The sequence below is a fragment of the Heptranchias perlo genome, chromosome 11, assembly GCF_035084215.1.
Source record: "Heptranchias perlo isolate sHepPer1 chromosome 11, sHepPer1.hap1, whole genome shotgun sequence".
Taxonomy (NCBI): Eukaryota; Metazoa; Chordata; class Chondrichthyes; order Hexanchiformes; family Hexanchidae; genus Heptranchias; species Heptranchias perlo.
Genome location: NC_090335.1, coordinates 21,115,349 through 21,128,572, shown reverse-complemented (window position 1 = coordinate 21,128,572; position 13,224 = coordinate 21,115,349). Strand labels below are relative to the sequence as shown.

The following is a 13,224-nucleotide window of genomic DNA, read 5'->3' as shown; positions in this document are numbered from 1 at the left end:
AGTCCCTTACTAATGCTGAACCTGGAGACTCACCTGTAATATCAACTTGTATATGGTTTTTGGATAACCACATGGAGTCTCCACAATTCCATTGTTAAATGGACTACAATACATTATTGCAAGAACAACTGATGGGCTAGGAGAAGGCGATTGCACTTATCTGCAGAATTAGCAGCCCCTGCCCACAGAGCTGAGTATCAAAAAAAATAGAGCCCTATCCTCCGAAACCTGTCTCAAATCTTTCATCGATTCAAAGGACAAACCCAAGCTGACAGCAGTTTTGAAAGGGAGGGAGACAGTACCCGAGGAGAGGGAACCATTTGCAATGGGAGCTAGGGAAGTTGGGTGGTCACCGGTTTAATGGAAATGGAGTCGAGGGTGCAGGAGGTGGATCTCATGGACAAGATGAGATTGGAGAGGGTATGAGGGGTGATGAAACTAGAGAAAGAAATGGGTTCAGGACTTGAGCCATGGGGATTTGTTTTTGGGGGGGAAGGAACAAGATAATAGGATTTTGGATATGAAACCAAGATGATTCTGGCATCTTTTGAATTGAAATACATAGAACACGGAAGCAGGATATTTGGTCAAACTAGCATTTACCTTCCACATGAGAAAACAGTCCTAATCACATTTACCCACCCTGTTCCCTTAACCCCTTTTTCTTCCACCTATCCAACCTAATCTTGAATGTTAGCATAGTTTCTGCCTCAACTAATAAGCCTGGAAGTGAATTCTCCAGCCTATGTTTTAAAAAAAAATTGAAATATAATTTCTTTTTTGCTGTATCTTTGTCGAACAGCAAGAATTCAACAAAAACGCACTGTCGTGGTCCACTCATGGTATAGAATCATAGATGTTTACAACATGGAAACAGGCCCTTCGGCCCAACATGTCCATGTCGCCCAGTTTGTACCACTAAGCTAGTCCCAATTGCCTGCACTTGGCCCATATCCCTCTATACACATCATACCCATGTAATTGTCCAAATGCTTTTTAAAAGACAAAATTGTACCCGCCTCTACTACTGCCTCTGGCATCTCGTTCCAGACACTCACCACCCTTTGAGTGAAAAAATTGCCCCTCTGGACCCTTTTGTATCTCTCCCCTCTCACCTTAAATCTATGTCCCCTCGTTATAGACTCCCCTACCTTTGGGAAAAGATTTTGACTATCTACCTTATCTATGCCCCTCATTATTTTATAGACTTCTATAAGATCACCCCTTAATCTCCTACTCTCCAGGGAAAAAAGTCCCAGTCTATCCAACCTCTCCCTATAAGTCAAACCATCAAGTCCCGGCAGCATCCTAGTCAATCTTTTCTGCACTCTTTCTAGTTTAATAATATCCTTTCTATAATAGGGTGACCAGAACTGTACACAGTATTCCAAGTGTGGCCTAACTAATGTCTTGTACAACTTCAACAAGACATCCCAACTCCTGTATTCAATGTTCTGACCAATGAAACCAAGCATGCTGAATGCCTTCACCACCCTATCCACCTGTGACTCCACTTTCAAGGAGCTATGAACCTGTACTCCTAGATCTCTTTATCTATAACTCTCCCCAACACCCTACCATTAACGGAGTAGGTCCTGGCCCGATTTGATCTACCAAAATGCATCACCTCACATTTATCTAAATTAAACTCCATCTGCCATTCATCGGCCCACTGGCCCAATTTATCAAGATCCCGTTGCAATCCTAGATAACCTTCTTCACTGTCCACAATGCCACCAATCTTGGTGTCATCTGCAAACTCACTAACCATGCCTCCTAAATTCTCATCCAAATCATTAATATAAATAACAAATAACAGCGGACCCAGCACCGATCCCTGAGGCACACCGCTGGTCACAGGCCTCCAGTTTGAAAAACAACCCTCTACAACCACCCTCTGTCTTCTGCCGTCAATCCAATTTTGTATCCAATTGGCTACCTCACCTTGGATCCCGTGAGATTTAACCTTATGTAACAACCTACCATACGGTACTTTGTCAAAGGCTTTGCTGGGAGGTTAGGGAGGAAATTGCGGGTCCCCTAGCAGAGATATTTAAATCATCGACAGCCACAGGTGAGGTGCCTGAAGATTGGAGGGTAGCAAATGTTGTGCCTTTGTTTAAGAAGGGCGGCAGGGAAAAGCCTGGGAACTACAGACCGGTGAGCCTGACATCTGTAGTGGGTAAGTTGTTAGAGGGTATTCTGAGAGACAGGATCTACGGGCATTTGGAGAGGCAGGGACTGATTAGGAACAGTCAGCATGGTTTTGTGAGAGGAAAATCATGTCTCACAAATTTGATTGAGTTTTTTGAAGGGGTAACCAAGAAGATAGATGAGGGCTGTGCAGTAGACGTGGTAGGATTGGGAATGTGGAAAGACTAGAGTGTTTCATAGACTTTACGTAGGTGTATGATATAAGTGTGGAGTGATACTGTCAGGGTCTTGTGAATAATTACCAGTCTGCTGGAGGAGCTGTCTGAAGGAACAAAGGATTGGAGGAGGATGGGAGTCTTTAGGAGCTGCACTTGGTTATATCTTGCTGAATGCAGTCATGGACTGTATCACGAGGGAAGCATTGGCAAGAAGAGATGTTGAAGTTGATTAACAATAGGTGTAAGGGTAGGTGAAAACCTAGCAAAGGACCCAAAATAGGGAAAGATGTTACCCTTCTGTTGAATGATAGCGGTTTGGAGAAATGGGTGCTCAACATCCACTTCCTGAAAATAAGGTTATTTGTACGAGCAAGAGCCCAGGAAAATGAAAGAAGACTAAACGAAGTGGTGGATTAGTTAATTTGACCCAGGGAGTTGTATGCTTAATGAAGGAGGATGCAATAAAGAAGTGAAGAGATGCAGTGCTGTGGCTGGAAATGCTTTTTGATGAACTGAAAACCACTGTGAAGGAGGAAAGATTTGGGGAATTTGGTGCTGAAAGCTGGACCCTGACAAAAACAAGGGTATTCCCTCAGTTAGGTTATCCAGTGAGCAACTGAGCTATACAGACTAATTGCAGAAGCTGCTTGAAAAAATCTTAGATTTTCAGAATACAGGAGTACAAAATAAATTTTTAATTTGGAAGATGAGAAAACAAAACTTGAGGGCAAGTTTATTAATACTAAAAAAAAAAATGCTCGACGGGAAGCTCTCTGTTACCTCTACTGTTTGTCCTTGTCTTGCAACAATTGGGGCTTGTCAGGGTATCCAGATGTAACTGAGCTCCAGTAAATACAAGCTCTCATAATCGGACATTTTCCTGTTCCTGGAGGATCCACGATCATTTGTGGCTGCACCTCTTGACTTAGTGGAATGTTTACCTTCCTTGCTGGTTGTAAGTTGAATTAGAGCTCGTGTTGCTCGATATAAAGTGCTATAGAGTAACTGCAATATCATCCATTTTAGCTGCCTAGGAAAGTATATTTTTTTCTCCCCCAGATTTGGGGAAGTTGGCTGCTGGCAATATGGACGAGGTCAGTTAGATGTACAAAGGTGGGCACAGTGCCCCTTACTATGTGGATGGCACGTAGCTGCACAAAGATGGCTATAGCATGAAAAATCGCACACTGGAATGAATCATTCTGCCTGGATGTGCTTGAAAATTCTATGTAGCACCTTTTAACCTATTCAGATGGGTCTTAGTTACTCAGCTGAGGCTCTGATTTGGAACATTTATTGCTCAAGAAAAGGGTGTGGTCTCCTGATTCCCAAACCTGTATTTGTAATATTTGCCATTTCCTGACTGCTGGCTGTCTCTCTAGATGTTCCCAGCCTCTGCACCACTGGAGTGGCTAGCTTTGGAATGGTAGGTTATGGCTCCAATACCACTGGGTGTGAGAATCTTGTCCTTTTTAACATTAGGGATAGTTCTATTATTCAGAGTGATTAGGAAAACCTCTGGGGCAGTGATAGTAAATTAGAAATGTTGGTTTACATATTCGGGGTTGTCTATACAGGGAAATCCTCACTTGCAGATCGTGGGGACAAACCCTTGTACTTCAAGAACTGGGAGAGGAGAGAGATGAGCAAATTGGAGACTTGTTTCAGCAATAAGTCCTTTTGTCCTTTGCTCTGATGCAATTTTTACCTCAGTCGTGATTTCTTTAAATAGTTGCACATTAGTGGGATGGTGAAGTGTATTTATGGATGTTTACCATCGTGGGACTCAACTTGGGCTAATTGGAAAGAGGAACTGAAATATTCAGCTCCCTTAGAGAGGTGCATGCTACACTGAAGGAGATCATACAGCTCCATTTGATAGTACAATTATACTATAGTTACTGGTTTCAGACCACTGGCTGCACAATGGTTTGCAGCAAGGTATTACCGTGTTGATATTACTAGGCTAAAACTGCAATTCTCCTGGCCAAAAGAGATCTTTGTGCATGGATGCTTACACAGGCCTCCTCTGGTAGCAGTTAAAAATTAAATGCTGAAGACCATGAGCAAGACTATTCACATTTAATATTAAATTTCTAGGAGGTTCAAGAGCCCCTTTGAGTACTTAAACTGGATTTGACACCACACTACAATTATATTCCACGCAGTATCAAATCAAAATTAGTTCAGGACCTGATTTGAGTTATACTGCAACTTTAGCACTGCAAAGCACAAATTACTAAGCTAAAGTTTTATTATAAACGCATCCTGAAAGTTACTGGTGCAAAAAAAATATGTACTGGTTCCCTGTAAAATTTAAATTGGCAATGTTTTCTGTTAACATACGTTTTGGAATAAAGGACTATATGGGACTTATCTATAGAACTTGCAAGGTAACTGAGTAACAGGTTGCTGTTTACCTTTTTGGGGCATTGCTGTCATGAAGGAGTATCTGGCACAGATGCCCCTCTTTTTAGTGTTACTTATGATTAATAGTCAGAGTTGGCATTTTCCTACCTCACCTGAAATAAAAGAATAAGTGTGAGAGATCCATAGTGTGATTGAGGGGCTGGTCGTCTCTCTTTAATCAACATGGGGACTGCTGTCTGATTTTTATGGGATGCCTCCTGTTTGAATATGTTTAAATGGGAAGGTCAACACCCTTACTCTGATGCCCAGTTTCATGTGGCTGTTTCTCTTGCCCAAACTATCTTTAGCTCTGCAGGAATTGGTGATTGTGTGGGCTTATAAAATAATAATAAAAAGTGCTGTTATACTGAAGGCTGAATGCGAGCTGTTAAATGAGACTATTTTTGATGGGGTTATTTGTCTTCAATTCTTGCCTCTTGCGTATCCCCGATTTTTTGTCATTCCACCGTCAGCAGCTGTGCCTTCTGCTGCCTAGGCTTTAAGCTCTGGAATTCCCTCCCTAAACCTCTTCGCCACTCAGCCTCTTTCCTTTTTTTAAGAAGCTCCTTAAAACCTACTTCTTTGATCAAGCTTTTGGTCACCTGTCCTAGTATCTCGTGCTCGGTGTCAAATTTTGTATGATAGCACTCCTGAGAAGCATCTTGGGACATTTTACTACATTAAAGATGCTATATAAATGCAAATTGTTGTTGTTTGTAAAGAAAATATAACTTTGAATAAGAAAAAAATTGGACATAAAGCAAGCAAAAATTGGAATTGAATTACATTTTTGTTTAACTTTTCTAACTATCTCTAATCTAAATATATTTCCCTTCTCTGTTCATGGTCAGTAGTTATGCAAGTCAATGTGTCACTTGAATAATTTGGAAATGATTTTTCAGATCAGTTAGCTTCCATGGATGGCATTAACCTATGGTATTCTTTGGTCTTCCTAGATCATGAACCTATGTGGTGCAAAGCAACAGGCTTATTTTGGTCGTGGTCAGTTTTACATTGCCCTGAAACTAATAGCTGCAGCCCAGTCTGGCTTTCCAGTACAGCTAGAAAGCATTAACAGTGGTAAGTAGTAATACTGTTTTTAATATTGAGCCACATAGCTGTTGTTACCATGAAGCCTTTTTCTTAAGGTGTTGATGTAAGCATTGCAGGCTAGATTTGCAACCTAATGGGTACGTTGGTGTGAAATGGAAACTGGTAACAGTCATGCCTTGCAATTAAGTGAGCCATTAGATGTTAACATGATAGCAAATTGGACAATGTCTAAAGCATAATCTAAATAAATGTCATTTTCTGGTACTATTTAATTAAAAAAATTTAGAATCTAGAGATATCTGTAAAAATGTGTTTTTAAAAAGTTATTTTTCTCTCCTTTTTAAGGTCTTATTGCACTTTTCATTAGCCTTAGTAGAGAGGAGGTTCCAGTGACTCTGAAATTGCTGTTGTAAAGGTGCGTTGAGTGTAGCCTATCGCAGGCACTGTTCTCACCGTGCCGCAGGGGAACTACAGTCATGTGGACCAATGCCTTTAGACTTTAACTCTTCATCTTATATAATGGAAACTAGCGCCCAACACTGAATGTGTAAAAGGTAGAGTGCAGTGTGTGGAATTAGTTCTTGGCAGACAGGAACAAGAAAGCCAGTAACATAAAAGTGTCTTACAGCTGGCTACGAGGAGGTGCATGAGAGCAACCCTCCATTGTTTCCTCCTCTTCCCTGAAGGGAAACAGCTCCTTTTGACTTGCCTTTGCCCCAATGGCTTGGGAAGCTTGGAGACTAGCTGTGTGGTGTTATACAGATATCAACCTATTCAATGGAACGTTCCATCAGTATGTTCTTTTTGTCAGAGACAAGAATTTTAGGAGGCGAGATTCTCTCTGGTATATTTTTTCTTTTAAATTTGCCCTATTGCCCTCTCGGTCATTCACCATCCATGACCATTGGACCTAGTGGGTGATGTGATCCCAATCTGACCACATGACCTTGTAACTGGCGTGTGAAAGCAGGTTCGGATAAACTATGTCCAGATTTTTCTTGAATGTTTTATTCCCTCCCCACCTTCCTGTGGCGAAGTGCTTAGTCTCTGCTTAGCTGATCCCCATGGTAACATAACGGAGATTGGGAATTCAGAGTTTGGGGTTCGTGGGTAGTAAAGTTGCATCTCCGGTATGGTGACCCCCATCTGTCCAATTTAGGTCTCGATAATGCATGTGTCCAAGAATGGAGCACTTTAGTCTTAGATTATTTATTTGGTGCCTGCTTTACTGGTCATGGCATGTAAGGGGTTAAAAACATAAGAACATAGGAGCACGAGAAGGCCATACGGCCCCTCGAGCCTGCTTCGCCATTCAATAAGATCATGGCTGACCCAGGTTCACCGACAACAATTTAATATACAAGAGCTCATAACATTGACAGGTTACCTTTGTGTGCTCTGATGGGACATGTGCATGTAATAAATAATTCTGTGGTGGATGTTCCATTGTGTGTTTTCAAAAAGCAATTGTCAACAGGTGACAACTGGATTGTTACAGCAGTAACAATGGGGAGTCAGTCTAAGGACCAGTATTGTGTGTATCTTTTTAGAATATTGTTTGAATGGCTGTTGCTCTAATGTAGTTACGAGAGCTACATCTGGTACTGTTTTTTTTGTTTTGACATGTTTTCACAGGGTCTTGAACAGGTCGTTGAAGCTATCTGGCACAGATTGCTGAATCACACCATCCTGATGTACGGGATTCTTGATTGACAGCTGTGTCTGGGGTGAAGGCACTGGTCAGGCTAGTGAGAATGGGAGGGGCCAATGGTTCTTTGTAGTGACTTTTGATAGAACATTCTGTGACCCAGAGCTTCTGTGTGTGGGCTTATCTGATGTTGTTTGTACCCAGATCATCAGTCAGTCAGTAGCTATTAGAGACTAAACTGAATTAGTGACTCCGTGGTAGTGTCACCATGTTGAATCTGAGCATTCCTATTTTGAGGATCAATTCTGTGTAAAGAAATAGCTCCAGAGAAATGTCTTTAGTGTTCTGACATTTCGAGAAGGATGGCAAAGTTTATAAACTACTGTTCTGTGCTGAATACTGTACATTTACCTGTTACATAAATTGTCAGTTGAGTTATAGCCTGGTAATAGTGTATATTCAATCCACCTATTGAAGATGAAGGGAATCATATAGCGGCACGTGAAGCATTCCAGTAAACCAAAGTACAGTTGCAACAGTTCTCTGTTCGATGCATTTAAGGGGAAGCTATATAAGTACATAAGGGAGACAGGAATAGAAGGATATGCTGATAGGGTTAGATGAAGTAAATAGAGTTGGGAGGAGGCTCATGTGGAGCATGAACCTGTTTCTGTGCTGTAAATTCTAGGTAATTTAATCTCTTGGTCTTTCTATTCTTTAGTGAGGTATATGTCAGGTAAAGATACACTTTGATTCGTACAGGACATGAGGTCTAAATACAGGAGTGATTGGAGGCACTGAAACCAAGGAGAATATCTAGCATAAAAACCCCAAAAGTAACAGTCCAGTTTCGGGAAAGCCTATCAGAAAAAGTTTGCTTTTCAAATGCTAGGTTTAATTTCCGATTTTATTAAACGAGCACTGTTTCAATAATTCTAGCAGTCAAGGTACAAATATTTAGAAAACAATAAATTAGAATCAACTACAAAGAATTAAAATATCTTTTTTCAGCCTGATCACCTGTAAGACTTTTGGATGAAAGTCTCTTGTAGACTTTTTGTAATGTTGTACATAAGCGATGTGATTCCTATGTTGCCCTCATGCAGAAGTGAAGTGAACTGAAGATATTGAGAGAACTCTGCAGTATATACCCCAGAACGAAGGTGTCTGAATGAAGAGCCGTGAATGAACAAAGTTGAAAGATACAGCGATTTGATATTTTCAATCCATGCTAACAAGCGGATGTTAATGATTGGGACAGTTACTGTCTTGCTCTCACCCACACACTTTGATGGCTTGGTCATCAGAGATGATGAATTTGTCTGTTGCGCGTCCTGAAGTTTGGGTACTTTAGTTACCATTTCAAAAGAGACTGACCACTGCATCAAATCATCTTTTGATGCAATGAATTCCTAATTTATAGTCAATAACAACTAGGAAATGAGCCAACTCTAATTGTATAGTGCATTGGTGCTGCAATGCATAGCTCCTTTTAAAATATTTGTATTAATGTAGTGCAGTTCATCTAATGCTCAATAAATCTGAGTACTTCTGGTACCAGGTAGAAAGACAAACCACATGGCATTCTGGACATACACTTTAAGATTACTGAATTATAATTTTGGGCGGTGGGGAAGGAGGGAAGGAAGGGAGGGAGAGAGGGAGAAATTAACTTGGAATATGTGGCTGTGGGGAATCAAGTGAATCCCATTAATCAAATAACTCATTCCAGTTAAATAATAACCAAACTTTTTTTTAAAGCTCCAATCTCTCTGGCCTTTGAATTGTATAAAAAAATATTATTTTTATTTATTTTTTGAGTTTCCTTGTTATAAAAGCACAGATTTTGCAGCAGTATTTAATTTTCTTGTTATTCATGGATAATTTAACACACATCATCAAACAAACTAATTATGCTGGAATTTCTCTAGATACATGCACATGTTAGATCAACTATTTATCTTTATGATTGACTTAGCTGAATTCATGATGCAGGATTGGAAATTGAAAACAAATTTGTGAAAATGTTGCAGTTACACTGCAGTTTGCTTAAGTATTCTTACCACTCCTGCTACATTCAGGATTTCAGGGAAGGTCTGCATGTGTATCATGTCACAGCATATATATTTATGTAATTATGCATATCCAGTTGGACAGGAATTCCAAAAAAGTAGTGTCATTAATTCAACAATACAGACCGAAGCTGAAAAAAAATTTAGCTTTCAGTTTCTTATTTGTCTTGTAGGGTTACATTAATGCTTATGGTGTTAATTGGCAGCCTTGTTAAAACATTTTGAGCTGTGTGAAATTCTCATTAGTGTATTTTTGTTTATATTAGAACATAACAATATAAGAAATAGGAGCAGGAGTAGGCCATACGGCCCCTCGAGCCTTCTCCACCATTCAGTAAGATCATGGCTGATCTTTGACCTCAACTCCACTTTCCCGCCTGATCCCCATATCCCTTGATTCCCCGAGAGTCCAAAAATCTATCCATCTCAGCATTGAATATACTCAACGACTCAGCATCCACAGCCCTCTGAGTGGAGAATTCCTGAATAAAAAAAACTCCTCCTCATTTCAGTCCTAAATGACCGACCCCTTATCCTGGGACTATGCCCCCTAGTTCTAGACTCTCCAGCCAGGGGAAACAGCCTCTCAGCATCTACCCCATCAAGCCCTCTCAGAATCTTATGTTTCAATTAGATCACTCTCATTCTTCCAAACTCCAGCGAGTATAGCCCCATTCTACTCAATCTCTCCTCATAGGACAACCCTTATATTCCAAGAATCAATCCAGTGAACCTTCGTTGCACCCCTTGTAAGGCAAGTACATCCTTCCCTTAGGTAAGGAGATCAAAACTGTACTCCAGGTGTGGTCTCACCAAAGCCCTGTACAATTGCAGCAAGACTTCTTTATTCTTGTACTCCAACCCCCTTGCAATAAAGGCCAACATACCATTTACCTTCCTAATTGCTTGCTGTACCTGCACGTTAACTTTGTGTTTTGTGTACAAGGAAACCCAAATTCCTCTGAACACCAACATTTAATAGTTTCTCACCATTTTAAAAAATATTCTGTTTTTCTATTCTTCCTACCAAAATGAATAACCTCACATTTCCCCACATTATACTCCATCTGCCACCTTCTTGCCCACTCACTTAACCTATCTATATCCCTTTGCAGACACTTTGTGTCCTCCTCACAGCTTACTTTCCCACCTGGCTTTGTATCATTACACTCAGTCCCTTCATATTGATTGTAAATAGCTGAGGCCAGCACTAGTTATAGCCTGCCAACCTGAAAATGACCCGGTTTATCCCTACTCCCTGTTTTGTGTCTGTTAACCAATCCTCTATCCATGCTAATGTATTACTCTCAATCCCATGAGCCCTTATCTTGTGTAACAACATTTTGTATGGCATCTTATCAAATGTCTTTTGAAAATCCAAAAGAACTAGATTCACTGGTTTCCCTTTATCTACCTTGCTCGTTACATCCTCAAAAAATTCCAGTAGATTTGTCAAACACTATTTCCCTTTCATAAAACTGTGTTGACTCTGCCTAATCATATGATGTTCTAAGTGCCCCGTTACTACATCCTTAATAATGGATTCCTGCATTTTCCCGACTACTGATGTCAGGCTAACTGGCCTGTAGTTCCTGTTTTCTCTCTCCCTTCTTTCTTGAATAGTGGTATTACATTTGCTACTTTCCAATCCACTGGGACCGTTCTAGAATCTAGGGAATTTTGGAAGATCACATCCACTGTCTCTGCAGCCACCTCTTTTAGAACCCTAGGATGTAGGCCATCAGGTCCAGGGGATTTGTCAGCTTTTAGTCCCATTAGTTTCTCCAGCACTTGTTCTTTACTAATCTGAGTTACTTTAAGTTCCTTACTCTCATTAGACCTTCGGTTCCCCACTATTTCTGGTATGTTTTGTGTTCTCTGCTGTGAAGTCAGATACAAAATATTGTATTTGCCATTTCCTTATTCCCCATTATAATTTCTCCTATCTCAGCCCCTAAGGGACCAACATTTACTTATGTTACTCTCTTCCTTTTTATATACTTGTAGAAGCTCTTACAATTTAAACAATATTTTTTGCTAGTTTGCTGTCCTATTCTATTTTCTCCCTCTATCAATTTTTTTGGTCATCCTTTGCAGGTGACCTATTCACCTTACTTAGTTTCCATGTGCCGCACTCAAATTTCCAAGATTATTTATCATTTCATTCCTAATCCTTAAACATTCTGTTGTGATCAATGTTCAACATAAATTGATATTCTCTGGAGTACGTGTTTGGTAACCGGTATTGCATTTATTTTGAAGGTTGCATAAAACCATAGAAGTTTACGACACAGAAAGCAGCCATCTGGCCCATTGTGTCTGTGCTGGCTCTTTTACTAGAGCAATTCAAAACTAATTCAATTGCTCTGCTATCTCCCTATAGCTCTGTCTTTCCTTGAGGAAACATTTACCTGAGGAAGGAGGAAGTCTCCGAAAGCTTGTGAATTTAAAATAAAATTGCTGGACTATAACTTGGTGTTGTAAAATTGTTTACAATTTCCTTGCTTAAAGGAATGTTGTGATGTGGAGATGCCGGTGATGGACTGGGGTTGACAATTGTAAACAATTTTACAACACCAAGTTATAGTCCAGCAATTTTATTTTAAATTCACAAGCTTTCGGAGGCTTCCTCCTTCCTCAGGTGAACGTTTGTTGGAAATGAAATCCTCGAAATGAAATCGCATTTATAATTCACAGAACAATGCTTGGTGATTACAGACAGTTTTTTCAACTGCCCGTTGCCAAGGCAATCAGTGTGCAGACAGACAGGTGTTACCTGCAAGGTCTCCGAATATACAAATCACCAAAAAAAACAACAAACAAAAAAAAACAGAGATAGAGAGGTAGAAACATAGAAAAGACAGCAACTGACCCGTTATATTAAAAACAGATAAAATTTGTTCACTGGAGGGGTAACGTGTAGCATGACATGAACCCAATATCCCGGTTGAGGCCGTCCTCATGGGTGCGGAACTTGGCTATCAATTTCTGCTCGACGATTTTGCGTTGTCGTGTGTCTCGAAGGCCGCCTTGGAGTACGCTTACCCGAAGGTCGGTGGCTGAATGTCCTTGACTGCTGAAGTGTTCCCCGACTGGGAGGGAACCCTCCTGTCTGGCGATTGTTGCGCGGTGTCCGTTTATCCGTTGTCGCAGCGTCTGCATGGTCTCGCCAATGTACCATGCTCCGGGGCATCCTTTCTTGCAACGTATGAGGTAGACAACGTTGGCCGAGTCACAGGAGTATGAACCGTGCACCTGGTGGGTGGTGTCCTCTCGTGTGATGGTGGTATCTGTGTCGATGATCTGGCATGTCTTGCAGAGGTTACCGTGGCAGGGTTGTGTGGTGTCGTGGACGCTGTTCTCTTGAAAGCTGGGTAATTTGCTGCGAACGATGGTCTGTTTGAGGTTGGGTGGCTGTTTAAAGGCGAGTAGTGGAGGTGTGGGGATGGCCATAGCGAGGCGTTCGTCGTCATTGATGACATGTTGAAGGCTGCGGAGAACATGGCGTAGTTTCTCCGCTCCGTGGAAGTACTGGACGACAAAGGGTACTCTGTTGGTGAAAGGAAGAGAGTAACATAAGTAAGTGTTGGTCCCTTAGGGGCTGAGCTAGGAGAAATTATAATGGGGAATAAGGAAATGGCAAATACAATATTTTGTATACAATATTTTG

At 40.9% G+C, this 13,224-nt stretch overlaps 1 protein-coding gene across 3 annotated transcripts in view; it reads left to right on the top strand.

Annotated features, from left to right (window-relative positions):
- Positions 1-13,224, top strand: part of reps2 (RALBP1 associated Eps domain containing 2) — a 226,124-nt gene that overhangs the window by 26,764 nt on the left and 186,136 nt on the right. For all 3 annotated transcript variants that reach the window (XR_010964378.1, XM_067992674.1, XM_067992673.1), the window contains exon 2: positions 5,738-5,861. Coding sequence is in view for 2 of the 3 variants with exons in the window: in XM_067992674.1 (XP_067848775.1) it covers positions 5,738-5,861 (124 nt within the window). In the remaining variant the exon portion in view is untranslated. The remainder of the gene's footprint in view (positions 1-5,737; positions 5,862-13,224) is intronic.